Source organism: Notolepis coatsorum (assembly GCF_963971535.1).
Source record: "Notolepis coatsorum genome assembly, chromosome: 2".
NCBI classification, from domain to species: Eukaryota; Metazoa; Chordata; class Actinopteri; order Aulopiformes; family Paralepididae; genus Notolepis; species Notolepis coatsorum.
Genome location: NC_140166.1, coordinates 81,346,194 through 81,367,092, shown reverse-complemented (window position 1 = coordinate 81,367,092; position 20,899 = coordinate 81,346,194). Strand labels below are relative to the sequence as shown.

Sequence of the window (20,899 nt, the reverse complement as noted above, 5' to 3'; positions counted from 1 at the left end):
ATAATTGTATTATTCTTTCCAAAAGCAAAGAGGCCTAGAATCGTGGATAATGCTAATTGGGCGCATACCAGAGGTTAACTGCCTAAGAAAACGGGCACAGAGGCACCGAAAGACTCATCTAATGAACACACTAGACTAGACAAATATCAAGATGTGTCCATCAGTGGACCAATTGCATGCTTTCGCAGAGGACAAGAAGCCTTCAGTCGACTCCTTCAGACATTACCCCCAAAGCACAAATGGAATGCTAAAAAGATATAATAAATATATAAATTGTATTATTTATTTTTATTATTATTATTATTATTATTATTATTCGGGGGGGTAGTTGACTACCAGTCAGTCGACTATCTGCAAATTTTGGCCAATCAAATTAGACTATAAAAATCGTTAGTCGGGGACAGGCCTAGTGTCTAGTAGTGGGTGTGTTCTCTACAGGCCTAGTGTCTAGTAGTGGGTGTGTTCTCTACAGGCCTAGTGTCTAGTAGTGGGTGTGTTCTCTACAGGCCTAGTGTCTAGTAGTGGGTGTGTTCTCTCTACAGGCCTAGTGTCTAGTAGTGGGTGTGTTCTCTACAGGCCTAGTGTCTAGTAGTGGGTGTGTTCTCTACAGGCCTAGTGTCTAGTAGTGGGTGTGTTCTCTACAGGCCTAGTGTCTAGTAGTGGGTGTGTTCTCTACAGGCCTAGTGTCTAGTAGTGGGTGTGTTCTCTACAGGCCTAGTGTCTAGTAGTGGGTGTGTTCTCTACAGGCCTAGTGTCTAGTAGTGGGTGTGTTGGATAATTATTTGACAATTCTGCCTCGTGTTCTCTGTTAAGAGTTTGGAAATGACATTGTTGCTGAAGTGCCCATGAGAGGAAACATTGATGTTGTGTCAATGAGCACTGAAATAACAAACTGTCCGTGACTACAATGAGCACTGAATTAACAAACTGTCCGTGACTACAATGAGCACTGAAATGACAAACTGTCCGTGACTACAATGAGCACTGAAATAACAAACTGTCCGTGACTACAATGAGCACTGAAATAACAAACTGTCCGTGACTACAATGAGCACTGAAATAACAAACTGTCTGTGACTACAATGAGCACTGAAATAACAAACTGTCCGTGACTACAATGAGCACTGAAATAACAAACTGTCTGTGACTACAATGAGCACTGAAATAACAAACTGTCCGTGACTACAATGAGCACTGAAATAACAAACTGTCCGTGACTACAATGAGCACTGAAATAACAAACTGTCTGTGACTACAATGAGCACTGAAATAACAAACTGTCCGTGACTACAATGTGCCGCATGTATTTCAGTAAACAACCTCAATGCTTTGGTTATATATTTTGCCCTGCCCGTCTGTTGTGATGATTTTTATGTATGGTATGTATTTTGAGATTGTAACGTAAGGCTTGTATATTCAGGGCTTTCCCTAAACAATGGTATAGGGGCGCAGTGCCACTGTGTATTTAAAAAGATTATAGATTTATTTTGTACTTTGTTGTTACGTTGTTCCCCTGAGCCCCTTCCCCTAGCTGCCCCCTACCGTTAAGCGCCTTGGGTCTCCTGAAACTATATAAATCCAAGATATTATTATTATTATTATTATCTTTTTCTTTTGCAGTGAAAGCTTGGGGCCAGCTTATATCTTCTCATACACTGTACTTAAATAAAGAACTTATTTGGAACTTTTTGTTAGCTATTTTATTGAAATTATGTGTTCAAGTTGCAGGGAATTACAACTATATTGCAAATAGTTTTGCCCCTAATTGTGACTCAGCACCATTTAGTTTGAAGATCCTGGGGAAAGCCCCGATATTAGTGGCAACCTCTGCTGTGGGAAGCAGTCTCAGAATCTGTCTAATTACACGTCTCACCGGGCTTCACAAGCCCATGATGGAACACCCCATGACCTGGAACACCCCATGACCCAACCATCAATGAAGACTGGGAAAAGACTCTCACAAACGAGACTCGGGAAGCCTAGTTGAGCAGCACCCAGGTACACATGCCAGTGGGAACATTATGTTAATTATGATACATGTAAACAACTGTGTGTCGCATCCAGAGTTTAATTTGTACCGGATCCTCAGGAACAGGATAATCCTGATGACAATCCGTCACTATAATAGTGTCTCAATATGTTGTGTAAGAGCATGTAAGATTTAATTTGATGTCAGTACATTTTATTGTATATGTCTATATGTTCCCATAAAAGGTTATGCATAAAGCAAGTAGGCGTGGAAGACAATTTTGGATAAATATGGCGTATATAAAATCAGATGAAGTCACGCGGTGGAAACCCAGATAAAATGACACGACGACAATTTAATGTGTGAAACCAGTGGGACCGTAGCAGAACTACATGGTTTAGGAGAATCAGGGCTGGCGATAGGTCATGAATTACCCAAGGGCATACAGCAGGGCCCTGATGAGCAGGTTGGCACCTGTGAATGTGTGAACATGAGGAACAAAATTGTAAAGCGCTTTGGATAAAAGCACTATATAAATGCAGCCATTTACCCCACAGGGTGTTTGTGCTCCAGGGCAGTGGAGTGAGAATACTATGGGCAATGTAGACCTCCCGGCGAGTCCCTGTTCAAATACATGCCGGGTCCTCTGGGAGAATCAGGAGCAGTTAGGCGTCAAGTGTCTCGCTGCCCCGGAGGAGCGGGAATCGAACCGGGAAGCTTCCGACTACCAGACGACTGCTCTACCTCCTGAGCCACTGTCCAAATTAATGGATTATTAGTCTCATCAGTAGCCTCATCAAATGGCAAAAATGCACTATACAACCTATGTGACAAGTGAACGTGATATGCACTTTATTTTGCCTCAACTAAACCTGGCATTATATTCACGTGGTCCACTGTTCTACTGAGTCCGTGTGGGCCGGTTGTGGTCCGATGCCTCCTGAAGATCAGCAGGAGACTACTCTCACGGCTGCATGTTTCAACTGCATGGTATGACAGAGCCGTGTTAAAGGCGATGTAAGTGGGATATTTTTAGAGTTCTCTCTCCCGATTCGATAAAGTGGGAACGGGATACCAGAAAATGCATTTTCCATTTACTGTAGAGCGCAGGGACTGAGAGACACATGTTACTAACTGACCAAACACTCTAGATCAGCGATGGCGGTTTACTGCAGAGCACAGGGACTGAGAGACACATGTTACTAACTGACCAAACACTCTAGATCAGCGATGGCGGTTTACTGTAGAGCGCAGGGACTGAGAGACACATGTTACTAACTGACCAAACACTCTAGATCAGCGATGGCTGTTTACTGCAGAGCGCAGGGACTGAGAGACATGTTACTAACTGACCAAACACTCTAGATCAGCGATGGCTATTTACTGCAGAGCGGAGGGACTGAGAGACCCATGTTACTGACCAAACACCATCAGCGATGGCTGTCAGAATGAAGAGCCGTTATTCTAACACGTAGACCACTTATTTTAACAAATGAAACACCAATTAAGGCACCTTTAATAACTTTTTGAGAGAATGAGCCTATAAGTATGCATTTTCACCCGATTCAAACGTTTGCCTCGACCACCACTAGCGAGAAACAAGCGGGAAGCGCTCCATACCTGACGTCGCTGTCCCTGTCGGGTCCCACCAGCTTGTAGAACTCGTCGAGCGACGTGAGGTCCGCGTCGCTGAGCAGGGGGGCGCCGGCGCCGTGGGGCTGCTTCAGCTCCTGCCTCACGCTCTCCTCCCCCAGCCGCTCCAGCAGGAACTGCAGCTCCAGGATCGTCTTCAGCCGCCGCTGCTCCGTCTCCTCCCTCTGGAGCTGCTCCCGCCGGGCCGACTTCTTCACCGCCTTCTGCATCTGGAGCGGAGGAGCCGGGGTCAGGGCTTTACACTAATCTCTCTGAATACACCTGCATATAGTCCTCCTATATACACCTGCATGTAATCCTTGTATATACACCTGCATGTAATCCTCCTATATACACCTGCATATAATCCTCCTATATACACCTGCATATAGTCCTCCTATATACATCTGCATATAGTCCTCCTATATACACCTGCATGTAATCCTCCTATATACACCTGCATATAGTCCTCCTATATACACCTGCATGTAATCCTCCTATATACACCTGCATGTAATCCTCCTATATACACCTGCATATAGTCCTCCTATATACACCTGCATGTAATCCTCCTATATACACCTGCATGTAATCCTCCTATATACACCTGCATATAGTCCTTCTATATACACCTGCATATAATCCTGCTATATACACCTGCATGTAATCCTCCTATATACACCTGCATGTAATCCTCCTATATACACCTGCATGTAATCCTCCTATATACACCTGCATATAATCCTCCTATATACACCTGCATGTAATCCTCCTATATACACCTGCATGTAGGGCTGACCTTCGAAGCTTTTTTTGGCAATCGAAGCTTCGGGGCCGAGCTTCGATTTTAATTCGAAGCTTCGAAAAAAATAATAATTTTTTTTTTTTTTTTTTTTTTTTTTTTTATCTTATCTTATGTTGTGGGACCTGTACAGCACTTTCGTAAACGTTGTTGTTTTTAAATGTGCTCTATAAATAAAGTGGGTTGGATTAATGAATTAAGTAGCCCCTTTCGTGACTGACGCATCCAACAAGGTTTCACTCGGCTGTGTGATTTAATTCAAGGTGGATCGCTGTTGTCGTTTGAACAACTTCAGATTTCATGGGAACTACCAATCCCCCAAATCAAGAATGTTTAAGATGAATGAAGTAAGATTTTGATTATTTTAAATATGGCCTGTGTAGACTAAACTATGCACAGAATTATGTCAGTCTACAAGGTCCGGATTCTACATGGTCCGGCAATGTAGACCTTGTAGACTCCACTACAGACCAATTATCAGTGAATGTTCATGCATTTTTAAGAAGGGCAACTTCCACAAAAAAACAAAGAACTCACCAAAACATCTCAGTAGCACCTTATCTAAATGTTATATTTCATATATGGAGATTCATATTTATTTATGTATTGCATGCATTTCTACATTTTATTTCCTATTTTGTTTATTCATCCCAGTATCTTTCTTTCTTATGTGTGGAATTCTACAAGGTGCGCGCACACACACACACACACCTACACACACACACACACACACACACACACACTTACATTTAGTCATTTAGCTGACGCTTTTATCCAAAGCGACTTACAAGTTCTGTACGACAAGACAGCAAGAAGGGTACAACTCTATCAGCTGAGTAACAATGTTCATCAAAGTGTTGCGTGTTACAGTGTAGGTTAGTTTATTAGGACAAGTGCATGACAGTAAGGTTAGTCACGGTTAGATTTTTTTTTTTTTTTTTTTATCATTTCAGATAATGGTTGAAGAAGTGAGTCTTTAGTCGACGGCGAAAGATTGGACGGGATTCGGCTGTCCTAACTGGGATGGGTAGTTCACACACACAAATCGAAGTAAAAAAAAAAAAATTGAATTTTTTTTTTTTTAACTTCGATTTTTTTTTTAATGTTCGAAGCTTGTGCCATCGAATCGAACGTTCGAAGCTTCGAAGCATTTAAGACAGCCCTACCTGCATGTAATCCTCCTATATACACCTGCATATAGTCCTCCTATATACACCTGCATAGTCCTCCTGTATACACCTGCATATAGTCCTCCTGTATACACCTGCATATAATCCTCCTATATACACCTGCATATAATCCTCCTATATACACCTGCAGATAATCCTCCTATATACACCTGCAGATAATCCTCCTATATACCTACTTATACACCTGCACATAATAACATAATATAACACATAACTGTATGATGGCATGTACAATAATGCTTGTATATATTTATTCGTACTGTATATATCGATCCACATACCTGCATATAATCCTTTTACATATCTGTATACTATATCTATACATACACTCTTACTAGTTACGCTGCCGGCCAGTATGACTACGAACATACCGTCTTTATGCACTGTACATATTGTTATTACAACTCTGTACATACATCTGCTTAGCACTACACTCTGTAGTACTAATTGACCAGTTCAATCACCTGTACATTGTAGGGGTGGGAATCATCAGTTTCATCACGATACGATACGATATCGATTCTTTGGACAACGATACGATATTTGCCGATATCACAAAGTCTGCCACGATACGATACGATACGATTCAATTCAGGTGCCTGCGATCGATATGAGGCGATATTATGTGCCCATTTAACACAATCAGTCACATTTAGATCAACTAAAAAAAGGCTACGGAAATATCAATTGATGTATTTATTTTTGAGCTCTTCCAGACATTTAAATGAAAAACAATCTATTGTTTTTAATACAAATAGACCTCCCGTTCACTTTTGTTTTTATATATTGAGCTTTAACACACACACAGACACACACAGACACACACACACACACACACACGCAGTCCCCCACAGCCCCCACCCCTCCTCCTTCCAAGTCCCCTCTTCACTCTCCTGTTCTCTCTCACGGTTAGCTGCTTAGCTTTTAAGCAGCCAACGCGACGTTCATTTAGATATTTAACGCGACGTTGGCATAAAGGAATGCCTGTTATATGCATTTGACCCGTTGCGGGGAAAAAACTGCACAGACTTATATCTGCTCGCAAAATAGACGCTCTGTAGTGCTTTACAGCAGACGCAAACACTGCTGTAATGTATACACGGAGTTTCACAATATTATACTGGGCGCCGGCGGATATGACTCGCGGGGATTTTCAAAATAAGAGTATCGCAATATGAATCGATCTTTTTACGTTGCGTCGATCCTATTTGATTATTGATAATAGATCGATATATCGATCTGGATCGATGTATTGTCCCACCCCTAGTACATTGTATATTACTATTGCACTTTACGGTTACATTTGCGCACTGGTTGGATGCCAAACCTCTTTTTGATGTACTGTACTTCACTACTACTGCTGTATGATGACAATACATTTGAATAAAATCTAATCATGACCGATACTATTTTTCTAAACCCCTGTTGCGATTTGATTACAGGGCGTGTGAACAAACGTGATTCAGGACCTACCTCTTGGCCTAGAGTCAGGAAGCCCTTTTGCAACTCCCGAGCAAACTCAAGGTTGTTGGTGATTTCCTGGAACTTCGTTAAGGCCTCCTTTTCGGTGAAACAAGGAGGAAAATCAGATCAAGTGTTTTATGTATAACGATATTTTTTTCTTTTAGATCAATTACCGCAACGAGGCGGTGGGAACGCTCCGACTGAGCTGCTGCCGACAAGAATTCGCAAACATTCATTCATTAATGTAAATAAAATCACTTAATTGAAATAGGAAAGGCAAGCCAATTGCATTAGCAGCGAGTGCTTATGCCAAGAAGGTCACATTCACTACAATCTATCAGATCTTGTATCCAACTAGATCTTACAGCATTAGGCTTTAAATAAAATTGTAAATGAATGGCCAAAGTCTTGCACATACCAGCTGATCCTGATTCAGTCGTTCTCCTTTATTCTTCCTGGCCTGGTAGTCATCCAGTTTGGACTGTAGAAATATGAAAAAACATGGACGGCATGTAAGATTTAAGCTGTTTCCAACTAGATATGAACTCTAAAAGATCGTTAACTGAGGACGGACATTTTCTCTTTCTTTTTGACTGAATTTCAGAATTGAGTACTCAAAGGGTAAAGGTTTCTATAATGGCCAATACAGCTTGTAAAAGGACACAGGGAAGAGGGCTACACTCACCTAGGGCTGGGGAAGAAATGTGAACAAATCTAATCAAATGCCTTATAGTGGATACGATTTTCACTGAACGTCATTTGTAGCACACCCCCGTCCTGCAGATTTATCTGGCTCACCGTGCACCGCATTTCTGCTGACCCGCTACAGAAACCCAGTTGACCAGATACTGGCTGCCTAAAACCAGCGCAGCATCAAACCCAGGGAACAAAATTTACTTTTTGGCTTGCCAGCCAAAAATTTGAAATAGCTTTTTAGTATATCACCATGTGTTATTATTATCAGGGATGCCCCGATCGATCGGCCACCGATCGTTATCGGCCGATAATCAGTATAAATATGCGATCGGTAGGCCTGCCGCGATAAGCAATAAATCGATTAATTGCCGCGATAATTAAAATGAATGCAATGATTTTGACAGGCGCGATTAATTGCTATTTGCGCGTTTGTTTTAATGAGGCGGACCCAGTGCCCCTTGTCAGTCACTGTCCGTGTTGGGAGGCGGGCCGCTGGCTTTACTACAGAGCACAGCACAGGAGCTCCGTGGGGCTAACGTTACCCCTCATTGTGTCTATTCTACTAGCATTAACGTTACTCATACAAACAGAGTAAACAGTTTTCAATCAATCAATCAATAACAACATTAACGAGACCCTCGTTGTGTCTATTCTGCTAACGCTAACCTCTCATTGTGTCTATTCTACAAGCGTTAACGTTAGCTAGGCTGTCTATGCTAACGTTAACGAGCATTAGGCTAACAAGCTGTAACGTTACCAGTCGCGTCTATTTGCTAACGTTAGCATTAGGTAATAACCGGTTTAAAATGGATGGTGATTACCTCACGTTGTGTCTATTCTACTAGCATTAACGTTACTCATACAAACAATCAATAGCGAGTTATATTGATCACGCTATGTACGATAGCCATGCTAAAACGCTAGCACAACATTAGCACCTAACCTAACAACAAGCCTTAACAAGTCAGCGATCTTTTTGCGAGACTAAACTCTCCGCTCGGTGGCAAATTGTGTTGATGTCGGTTTTGTTTAATCAATAAATGAGGCAGAATACACAGTGACTGTATCCTTTATTTATTGCACTTGTGCCTGCTGCAAACATAATGATTATGAAATCCTAGAGACGCGTCTCTATTCAGTGGTCTGCAGTGTTTCACGTGACTTTTCTGGTACCCAAAAAGTACCTGATAATCACAACAATACTTCCGGTCCGGTCGGTGGGCTTCAAAATAAAAGTCTTAAACACCGGAAAAGACGGAGCGGTGGGCTTCAAAATAAAAGTTTTGGGAAATAAATTTCTCCAAAAAAAAGAAATTCTCTAACCGGTCGCAATAATATCGCTTATCGCGATATTTTCGGGGGCAATTAATCGCCCAGCAAAATGTGTTATCGTGGCAGGCCTAGCGATCGGTGATCATGCTTTATTTTCGCTGATCGTCAAAACCGATCTCACTCGCTGTCTCAGACACCGGGTGGTGCGGCGTCTGCTCATCCCTCCAGCCCCTCCCGCACGCATGTAAACACAGGTCTAGTCTAGTCTAGTCGGACGGGAGGACGGCGTCTCCCTGAGCTAACGTTACAAAATGACCCAGTCAACTATTCACTTTTAGTTTAATACATCATGAGGCATTGTCTAACCGAACGGTATCTAGCCGGCTAGCTACCGATAGCTCCTGATATCAACAAATGCTCCAGCAATAGTCTAGTAGAGACGTGTATGATACCTGTTAGCTCTCGTTAGCGCAAGTTAGTTCACTGTTCAAAACGAAATGTCCCATTGAACTAAAATATACTAAATATTAACGTTATATATCCGGCTAGCAGTAGCTACAGATAGCTCCTGATATCACTGTCTTATAACACTGATTCGACGCGTATTCGAGCTGAGGGCATGTTGAATGTGATATGACCAAAGCACAGTAACATTATATCAATAGGGTCCATCTGCAGCGCAGGAGAATCCTTGCCGTAGCTCGAGGCTACTCGAGTATAGGGGCCAGGTGCAGCTCCGGAGAATCCTGGCAGTAGCTGGAGGCTACTCGAGTACACACAGACAGTGGAGCTTGTTGCATGGTGGCGATGTCTCGCAGATAATATAAGTACAAGTCTAATTATATAATATATATATTTTATAAAAAAATAAAAAATTATATAAAATAACTTTTAATTCTTTTTTAATCAAAAACGATCGGTATCGGATCGTTATCGGCCGATATGGCTCACGACGATCGGTATCGGTGGCAAAAAACGTGATCGGGGCATCCCTAATTATTATTACTATATACAGGGCTCTACGTTAACCTTTTCCCCAGGGAGCACATGTGCTCCTAAATAAAATAAAAATTAGGAGCACACAAAGAAATTTAGGAGCACAGTGAAAAATGTTCAAGAGTTTATTAACAAACTATTTATTACATGCATATTATACTGTGCGTGTGCATACTAAGGGTCAACATCTGTGCCAGCGTTTCCGTTAGCCGGTAATTACCGGTATTTGACTGGCAAAATCTGTTGAAGTCCGACATATTTAATCTCTCCGGTCATAATGTCCGGTGAAAATAATTCCCTCTAAACACAATTAGATTATTTGAATTGTATTAAAATAGGCTAAAATTATATAGCCTATGCGATGAACGAAACAATCTCACCAAGCAGCCGGTCTAATAATGACATCCTGCTGTCAGCGCGAGCTGGCTGCTGATATATTTACGTGAAGCATGGCTTGGCAGGGTGCAGTACTCCAATTCAGCCATTGGCAATTCAGCTGTTGGGTGGGGGCGCTGCTGACACCACTGCTCTGCTCTGCCTGCTCCAAGTGCTCCATGCTTCACGTAAATATATCAGCAGCCAGCTCGCGCTGACACAGCGGTGCCAAATTTCTCAGTTCTTCGCTTGATATAATTAATACAAATGTCCAATATAACGGAATTAGTTAGCTCATAAAAATGTGATTATAACAGACTGCTGTTTATTAAGGTCGGGCAGACTGCCCACCGACACCTCAAGTCGGCAGCAGCAGCACGAAGTCTCGAGGGACTTATTTTATTTGGAATATATTAATGACTGATACGCAAAAGTAGCCTAGTTTTAAGTTAAAATATTATAAATGCCTTGATGATGTCATTCTTTATATAGGTCTATCAATTGTTTTTAAGCTCAATAAACTCTGACCGGAATTTATCCCATTTGTCCGGTAGATTGAAATCTACCGGACACTCAGACCTGCAAAAAAAAATTCTAACGGAAACCCTGATCTGTGCAATAGCACATATCACCAAAATCACACATTGGCCCATGCCTACTAGACGCAAAGGATATCGGTTGTCAAGTACTTGTACTGTTGTCACAATACCAACATTTTGACTTTGATACAGAAAGGTAATGGAATATATTATTAGATGACAGAACATGGAAAATTCTTTATAAAATTCTTTAATTCATTATCATTTAAACGCTATCCATCAATATCTTCCTTTTGAATTAAATAGGTTCAGGAGAGATGTAGAGAGAGGGAGAGAGCGAGACACACACACACATACAGAGATAGACAGAGATTCTCAGCCCCTCCTTCCCTCACTATGCCTCTGAGCGTCCCCAGTGATTAGCGTTAGCAGTAGTTAGCGTTAGCAGGTTAGCTTAGTTGGAGTACTCAGTTAGCAGATAACATTACAGTAGTTGTTGTTTTTAGCGCGACGTGGGTATACAGGACTGGCAAGGATGCAAAGCATGTTGGAACTGCTGCTCGCGGAGTTGGTAGAAGCAGACTCGAGATCAGTTGTTACAGAGCTGATCCACGCTGCTCCGTTTCTATTATGAAATGACAATTGCGCAGTTGTCAACACGGCCACTACGCAAAACGCTTTACTCGCACAGTTGATTTTTCCGGTTCGCACAAATCACTTTTTAAATGAATAAAATGCTTGCACTGTATAGCCCTGATATAATAATCTAATATGCTCATATGGCTCCCAATTATTTTACACGCCAGAGTGGCTGAGTAGCCTCTGTAATTTACCAGCCAAAGAGGAAATCTACACGCCATTGGCGTTTGGCGGGTGCTTATTTTGTTCCCTGATCAAACCCAGTTGAAGATATTGAATCTAAATCAAATTGGGACCCATTTTCTTTTTTTTTCAGATTATATATTAGATTTATATTATTAGATTATATATTGTAACTATTTATTGTAGGGCAAATATAACAGAGCACCTTGTTGCCCATGTCCAGAGTTAATTATATTGATTTGTTATTTTGTTTACACTGCATTTTTACTACCTGTACCTACCCTCCCCCCATCCCCATACTGCTATGATGCCTGAATTTCCCCAAGGGGATCAATAAAGGAATATCTTATCTAGTGATGCACCGATGTGAAAATTGTGGCCGATACCGATATTAATATTGCTGTTCTGGTCGATACTTACCGATGTCGATATCTCTGTATAGAAAACACTTTTTTGATGATAATCAAATAAAGAGCTATTTTCCAAAAAAAAAAATTCTTTTTTTACTTTTGTAACTTATTTTCAGAAATGACTGATATTTAGAAAATATTTAAGGCCAAAAATTTTTTTTTAACTATCGGCCCTATCTTGATATCGGACCGATACCGATGTGTAAAAAAAACTGCCATATTGGCCGATATATCATCACTAATCTTATACTGCATGTGGGGTTAATGGGGAAAACTGTGTCTCACCAAAGAATTTTATGTTTTGTTACGGAATTAACATTAAAAATTTTAATAGCCAAATTGCTAAACTCCAAATTACCGGATGTTGCAGAGACGTCAGGTGACCTGGTCTGCGACGCTAAGCTTGTTTTGGCTAACGATTTTAACTGCCCGCTTTGTAATTCATTCAATTCAGAATCCCCTGCCTTATCAGAGAGAGAGAAATGTATATTAGAAGGCCTTGTTCACTGGAACCTGCACGATGAACCACAGACAAAGCTAGTGACCCATCAAAAGATGCAGTTTGAGCAACTTGGGAGAAATGAGTGAGTTTACCTGCCCAGCAGATAGAGCGAGCTCTGCATCACTTTTCAAGCCCGTGCTACAAAAAGGTTTTCCACGGACTCCCAGAGGCACCTGCTGACTTCTTAAATACATTTAATAAACATTTCCCAGCCTCTGAAATGTGGTTTTGCACGTAGTGTACTTTTTTGATGAGGAATTTTCCAATGTGACCCCGGGAACACCAGGCCAAATACATCCGATTGGTTATTGATGCAGGGAGCCGTTGTTTTTGGCCAATCAGATGTTTCTGGCCTGCCAAGTGGAGTCCGTGGTAAACCCTTCTTGCACAGGCTTGAAAAGTGATGCAGAGTTGCTCAATTTCTGCCGGGTAAGTAAACTCACTCCTGCTCATTTCTCCCACGTTGCTCAAACTGCAGCTGCAAGCGTCTTCATTGTCCCTGTAGCTGCAAGAGGCGCCTGTAGCGTCAAGAGGCGCTTCCTGCTACAACTGCTCTGTAAACCAGTGCCAAAGGGGAAACGGACAAATCTCTGTATAAGATCACATTTGTGACTTAGCTAGTGGTGAACATATGCACTAATTCATTCTCTGTATGAGATCACGTTTGTGACTTAGCTAGTGGTGAACATAATGCACTAATTCATTCTCTGTATGAGATCACGTTTGTGACTTAAGCTAGTGGTGAACATATGCACTAATTCATTCTCTGTATGAGATCACGTTTGTGACTTAGCTAGTGGTGAACATATGCATTAATTAATTCTCTGTATGAGATCACGTTTGTGACTTAGCTAGTGGTGAACATATGCATTAATTCTCTGTATAAGATCACGTTTAATTGTGACTTAGCTAGTGGTGAACATATGCACTAATTCATTCTCTGTATAAGATCACGTTTAATTGTGACTTAGCTAGTGGCACTGGTGAACATATGCACTAATTCATTCACTGTATAAGATCACGTTTAATTGTGACTTAGCTAGTGGTGAACATATGCACTAATTCATTCTCTGTATAAGATCACGTTTAATTGTGACTTAGCTAGTGGTGAACATATGCACTAATTAATTCTCTGTATGAGATCACGTTTGTGACTTAGCTAGTGGTGAACATATGCATTAATTAATTCTCTGTATAAGATCACGTTTAATTGTGACTTAGCTAGTGGTGAACATATGCACTAATTCATTCTCTGTATAAGATCACGTTTAATTGTGACTTAGCTAGTGGTGAACATATGCACTAATTCATTCACTGTATAAGATCACGTTTAATTGTGACTTAGCTAGTGGTGAACATATGCACCAATTCATTCTCTGTATGAGATCACGTTTGTGACTTAGCTAGTGGTGAACCTATGCATTAATTCATTGCTGTTGTGTGTACAGCAGGCCTGTACAGTGCGACATATATATCGCACGTGCTACAGCAACAGCGGTCTGTGCGATGGATGGATTTACTTCAGTAGCACTGGTGCGATAGGGATTCGGTTCATATAGATACTCTTATTTTGAAAATCCTGTAGCGGGTCTCATTTCTGCCCACGCGCAGCTCCAGCTAGGCTCCGAAAGCTAGCAACGTTCAGGTGCATATGATAATCTTATTTTGAAAAACTCTTGTGACAACTCGACGAGTCATATCCGCCCTATCCGTGCGCCTTCTGCAAGCAGAGCAGCGCGTTGGTCGGTTGCTGCGTTAACACAGCAGTGCGCCTACACGTCCAGAAATAAGTCCGTGGTGTTTTTTTTTTCTCGCAACGGGTCAAATGCATCTACATGCTTTGCACCGTCGCCATTCCTTTATGCGCACATCGCCCGAAATTAACGTTTATGTACCATTACAATCACTACAACGTTAGCAAGCTAACAAGCTAATCCTGATCAGAGGCAGAGCCAGCAGACACAGTGTGGGCTGGGGAAAGGGAAATGGGGGGGCACTCTCTCCCCTTCCCTGTGTGTGTGTGTGCGTGCGTTTGGAAAGATGATGAAGTCACTAGTCAGGACAGGAGTATATTATAGTAAACTGAGGATGGACAGATAATGTTGATATTCAAATATAAACAAGTTTCGAGAGGAGTGGAAGTTTGAAGACAGACTAGACTACAATATGATGCGGGGGTGGTGAGTTGAAACAGTGTGTGTGAATGAATGAATGAAAACTTTATTTAACAGATTGCAGAATGGGTACAGTACGGCTCAATACACACAATTGTTAAGGGGATGCAGACCAGAGAAAGACGTTTGTCTTGTTTACATCAGGGTCCCCCATTGTGTGTGTGTGTGTGTGTCCCAACCGACCCCACTTCTATGTTTCAATAAATTATTTGCATTTAAAACTATTAACGCTGACTCATTCCTTCAGTCCACTCAAAATTATGCTAATATTCCTTATGTTGTTTATGATATTAATTGAAAATAGCATATGAGAGTATCATAGTAATAATAACACATGGCGATATACTAAATGACAGCCAAACATGGCACTGCAACTAAATAACACAAATACAATAGGCACATTTGTGACTGTTACAAATATAACACGTTTTATACTTGTGCTACAAGATTTTGGCCTGTGCTACAAAACTATCAACCTCTGTAGCACCAGTGCTATGTGCAAAAAAAGTTAACGTACAGCCCTGGTGTACAGGGAATGTTATGACGACCTGCTTGCTAGCTTGGGGCATATTATGCTTGAGCTCATTGATTTCTCTTTCATGGACATAACAGGGGAGTTAACTACTCAACCATCACACAAAGGGCTGCACGATACACCGATATTAGAAAAGTATTGTGATACCGATCATACCCAGCCGTTAAAAACATGTCCAATACTCTTATTCGTATCAATACTTTTAGAATAATAGCCTGATGCCGTATTTTCTATGAGTTGAGTGGATGCGTGACCGGAGCAGTGTGTGTGTGTGTGAGAGAGAGAGTTCACGCTTTGCATAGTGGGCGTGTCAACAGCGTCAGCTGAACACACACACCAAGGCATTTTCCACATTGTCCATTGGTGATTCTGCCTAAAGCCAGGACTGGACTCCACAGTGCGAGTGTTTCACTCACATTTGCGACAAAAACAGCTGTGTGCAAACCGGAAAAATGATTTAGGAGCAAATGTGAAGATTATATCCTGCAAGCTGACAGTTCAATGACCTAAACTAACATTCGCTGCTAATGTCAACCAAGCTGGTCCCAAAACAGTTCCACTAAGCCTGGAGCCTCTCACAGTGGAGTCTGGGCAATGTTACGTAGTTTTCCAGCTCCAACAGTGAGGAAAGGCTGAGGCTGAGCCAGAGCCACTCTCTCTCTCCCTCTCACTCACGGAACTGGAGAGTTCATGATAATAAATTTCACTTCATTCGCTAAAATCAAAGTCTGCTATAAGCCATTCTCCCTCTCTTGTGTGTGTGTGTGTGTGTGTGTAGTGTACACGTGCGTGTGAGGCTAATTAGCTTTAACAAGTTTCAAGTTTCTTTATTAGTTGTCATACAAAAATACAGAATACTTTTATATGAAATGGTTTTTTCTGTTATGCTCCTGAGTGTGCTAGATAAGAATAGATAAAGTATAAAATAGAAAGTCAAGTACGTAAACAAAGTGTAAACAAAAAGTGTTCAATATACATATATACAATACAGAGTAGGAAAAATGAGTAACTGAGTTACAATACAATACAGTACAATGCAGAAATGGGATGAGGTACAATTTAGGGTAAGGTGCTGACATAAGTTGTAGTGCAAATCTCTTTACCAATAAATATAAAGTGTGTTAAAGTGTCTAAAGTGGGTGCTACAGTGAGTTGTTTATTTAAAGTGAGTGTGAACGTGTGGATGTGTGTGCTGCGAGTGTATTTGATGGTTTGTTACATAGTGTTATTGTCGTTGAGCATCCTGATGGCCTGGGGATAGAAGCTCCTTCTGAGTCTCTCTGTAGTGGCCATGACTTGAGTGCAACAATCCTGATTCCTGAGCTTATTTTATTCAAGAGGAAGATATTGATTAACATAAACTACCGTTCAAAAGTTTGGAGTCACTGAGAAATGTCCTTATTTTTTCAAGAAAAGCACTGTTTTTTTCAATGAAGATAACATTAAATTAATCAGAAATGCACGCTATATATTGTTAATGTGGTAAATTACTATTCTAGCTGCTAACGTCTGGTTTTTAATGGAATATCTACATAGAAGTATACAGGCCCATTTCCAGCAACCATCACTCCAGTGTTATAATGGTACATTGTGTTTGCTAATCACGTTAGAAAGCTAATGGATGATTAGAAAAATCTTGAAAACCCTTGTGCAATTAATTAAGTTAGCACAGCTGAAAACGGTTTTGCTGGTTAGCGAAGCTATACAACTGGCCTTCCTCTGAGCTAGTTGAGTATCTGGAGCATCACATGTGTGGGTTCGATTATACTCTCAAAATGGCCAGAAAAGATAACTTTCAAATGAAACTCGACAGTCTATTCTTGTTCTTAGAAATGAAGGCTATTCCATCCGAGCAATTGCCAAGAAACTGAACGGTGTGTCCTACTCCCTTCAGAGAACAGCACAAACAGGCTCTTATCAGAGTAGAAAGAGAAGTGGGAGGCCCCAGTGCACAACTGAGCAAGAAGACAAGTACATTAGAGTCTCTAGTTTGAGAAATAGACGCCTCAGTATTGATGTTTTCCTTACCGCACAAATTTGCAAAATATTTCCTACCGCCGCGGTTATTAACGCACGCACACAAAAAATAAAAATAAAAAGTTTGAATGCATTTTTTTTTTTAGTAGTAGTCTACTCTTTATAGCATATAGCCTGCCTCTAGTCTAAATGTCTATCTTTAGAGGATGACTTTGCAACATGAATATTGTTTGGGATTCGGCAAGCACGCATTAGTTATTGAAAGTGAAACACGGATTCGAAGTTTCCCCTCTGGTCGTGCGCAGTTCACTCGGTGTCGCGGGCAGGGGTGGTTACCCCTAACCCCCCCGACCCTTTCTTATTATTATTACTATAAAGTTACTACTTTATAATAAAGGCATTCGTTTTGTGGCATTAACATTATATAGTTATACGTTCAATAACATCAGCGTATTTACCGGACCATAGCAAGGCAAGCAATACTCTATTCATATCTCAGTTCCTTTCTTTGCTCAGAGCGTGCTGAGTTGTCCCATTCTGCGGTCTGTTAATAAAGTTTTCAATCAGACAAGTGTATAGAACGAAGGGCTTTTATTATAACATTCGTTGCAGACAGTAAAATCATTATGTCTCGTTTAGTACTCCTGAGGAGCGATGGTAGTCCACTCCGGCGGAGAGTTAAAGCTAACGTTATTAGCCGTGTTGTGATGAGCTGACATTCAGGACGTAAAAAACGAATAGCATGACGCTACAACATGTGACGCGTCTCTCTTCTGACCAATCAGTGGTCTGCAATGTTTCACGTGACTTTTCTGGTACCCAATAGGGTCGCTTGGAACCTCGATAGAGGAGTAGGGTATATCTGCAGAGCCGCAAGCCCAACGAGAGGAGGGTAATTTATTATTATTATTATAAAAAAAACAGCTGTGACGCGGTATTCAGCCTACTCTGCGGTGGCCGTGATGTAACAGCGATACCGCGGTAATGCGGTAATCGCGGGAAGCTCTACGCCTCACAGGTCCTGAACTGGCAGCTTCATTAAATGGTACCCACAAAACGCCAGTGTAAATGTCTACAGTGAAGAGGCGACTCCGGGATGCTGGCCTTCTAGGCAGAGTGGCAAAGAAAAAGCCATATCTCAGACAGGCCAATAAAAGGAAAAGATTAATATGGGCAAAATAACAGACATTGGACAGAGGAAGATTGAAAAAAAAGTGTTATAGACAGACAAATCGAAGTTTGAGGTGTTTGGATCACACAGAAGAACATTTGTGAGACGCAGAACAAGTGAAAAGATGCTGGAAGAGTCAAGCATGGTGGAGGTAATGTGATGGTCTGGGGCTGCTTTGGTACTGGTAAAGTGGGAGATTTGTAAAAGGGATTTTGAATAAGGAAGGCTATAACTCAATGTTGCAACACCATGCCATACCCTGTGGACAGTGCTTGGTTGGAGCCAATTTCCTCCTACAACAGGACAATGACCCAAAGCACACCTCCAGATTATGCAAGAACTATTTAGGGAAGAAGCAGGCAGCTGGTATTCTGTCTGTAATGGAGTGACCAGCACAGTCACCAGATCTCAACCCCATGGAGCTGTTGTGGGAGAAGCTTGACCTTGACCGTATGGTACGCAAGAAGTGCCCATCAAGCCAATCCAACTTGTGGGAGGTGCTTCAGGAAGCGTGGGGTGACATTTCTTCAGATTCACTCAAAATGTCAAGTTAGACCGCGCTCTCAAAGTCTGACACTGGGTGCTGTAATCCCATAAAGTTGAATATAAAGAAAGCAGTAAAGCCGGTCCAGCACTCTCAGGTTCATTAGTATTTAATGGCAGCCTGAAATGGAAACAAACATGTTTCGGAACTATTGTTCCTTCATCAGGCTAGCCATAACACTGATGAAGGAACAATAGTTCCGAAACATGTTTGCTTCCATTTCAGGCTGCCATTAAATACTAATGAACCCGAGAGTGCTGGTCCGGCTTTCCTGCTTTCTTTATATTCAGATTCCCTCAACAAATTAACAGCTAGAATGCCAAAGGTCTGCAATGCTGTAATTTCAGTTTATTAATACAAAAGAATTGTATAAAGAATGTTCCACATTCTGTCATCTACTATTATATTATTTCCATTACTTTTCATGATGCTTTAGGTTTTTGCCGTGGTATCCCCTCAGAACCGGTATCGTGATACTTCGGCCGGTATCGGTTTCAAAGTCCAGACCTTTGTATGGCGACGGCACTAATCAACCGGTATCGTGATACTTCGGCCGGTATCGGTTTCAAAGTCCAGACCTTTGTATGGCGACGGCACTAATCAACCGGTATCGTGATACTTCGGCCGGTATCGGTTTCAAAGTCCAGATCTTTGTATGGCGACGGCACTAATCAACCGGTATCGTGATACTTCGGCTGGTATCGGTTTCAAAGTCCAGATCTTTGTATGGCGACGGCACTAATCAACCGGTATCGTGATACTTCGGCCGGTATGGGTTTCAAAGTCCAGACCTTTGTATGGCGACGGCACTAATCACCCGTCAGTCTTGGAATGGTGGGGTTTGTCCGACAGATGTTTCACCAGGTTGGACGTGTTGCCTCCTTTTTCAGAACACACTTCATAGCGGCGCTCGCACGCTGCTGCTGCGTTGTCTCAGGGATCGCCTTTTTCATCCACTTTAAAGCCAAAATATCAGCATATTTCACTTTAGGGCCCCTCTTTGTCTACAGGTTTAGGTGGTGCTGCTGCAACCTTTTTTCCACTAGTATGAACAAAACAAGTAGCTAAACAAAATGACTAAACAAAATCGTAGTATTGTATCGCTTTAAAAAAAGTAGTACCACTGTATTTTCAGCATTGATATATACAGTGCAGCACTCGTTAGAAGCTGCCGCACCCCCCAAGCTTCTCCTCTGTGACTGTGATTAATGACACCAACATTATAGGGAACTTTTAAGTTAATATTATTTAGTAGGTACTACAACAGTTTAAAACTAATAGGCGCTTCAAAACATTGTGGGGAGAGTGTCATCGCCGGAATGTCGCCAGGCATCTCAACGCGGAAATGAAGGAGCACGGAATGAAAGTGAATTAAAGATTTAAAAAATTCTGATTCAATAACAGACGGAGTACCATTTTCTGGAAGAGTAAAAGCTAAGCTAGGACAGGTTGTATACAGGGAGCGAAATTAACTTTTTGACTCACCGGCCAGTGGCGGGTAGATGGGAAGAATCTACCCGCCAAGCATATTTCTTACCTGCCAACCTTTTTTTGATAAAGATTTGTTTTATTATTATTTTATATACAATTTTTTTTTAATAAAATATATATATTATATAATCATACTTGTGATTGTGTTATCTGTGAGACATCGCCACCTCGCTGTCTGCAAACAGCTCCACTGTCTGTGTGTATACTCGAGTGGCCTCCAGCTCCAGCAAGGATTCTCCGGGGGTGCAGCTGGACCCTAAACGCTACATTCAGCATGCAAAAGAATTCTCCGGCGCTGCACCTGGGCCCTAGTCAGCAGCCCTCACTCATGCGATGTA

General features: G+C 41.5%; 1 protein-coding gene across 4 annotated transcripts in view; it reads right to left on the bottom strand.

Annotated features, from left to right (window-relative positions):
- The window catches only part of caprin1a (cell cycle associated protein 1a), a 76,324-nt gene that overhangs the window by 48,519 nt on the left and 6,906 nt on the right, over positions 1 to 20,899 (bottom strand). For all 4 annotated transcript variants that reach the window (XM_084309207.1, XM_084309209.1, XM_084309208.1 and 1 more), the window contains exons 3-5: positions 7,476 to 7,538; positions 7,067 to 7,153; positions 3,590 to 3,831 (exon numbers count right to left, since the gene is read on the bottom strand). In XM_084309207.1, coding sequence (XP_084165333.1) covers positions 3,590 to 3,831; positions 7,067 to 7,153; positions 7,476 to 7,538 — 392 coding nt within the window. The remainder of the gene's footprint in view (positions 1 to 3,589; positions 3,832 to 7,066; positions 7,154 to 7,475; positions 7,539 to 20,899) is intronic.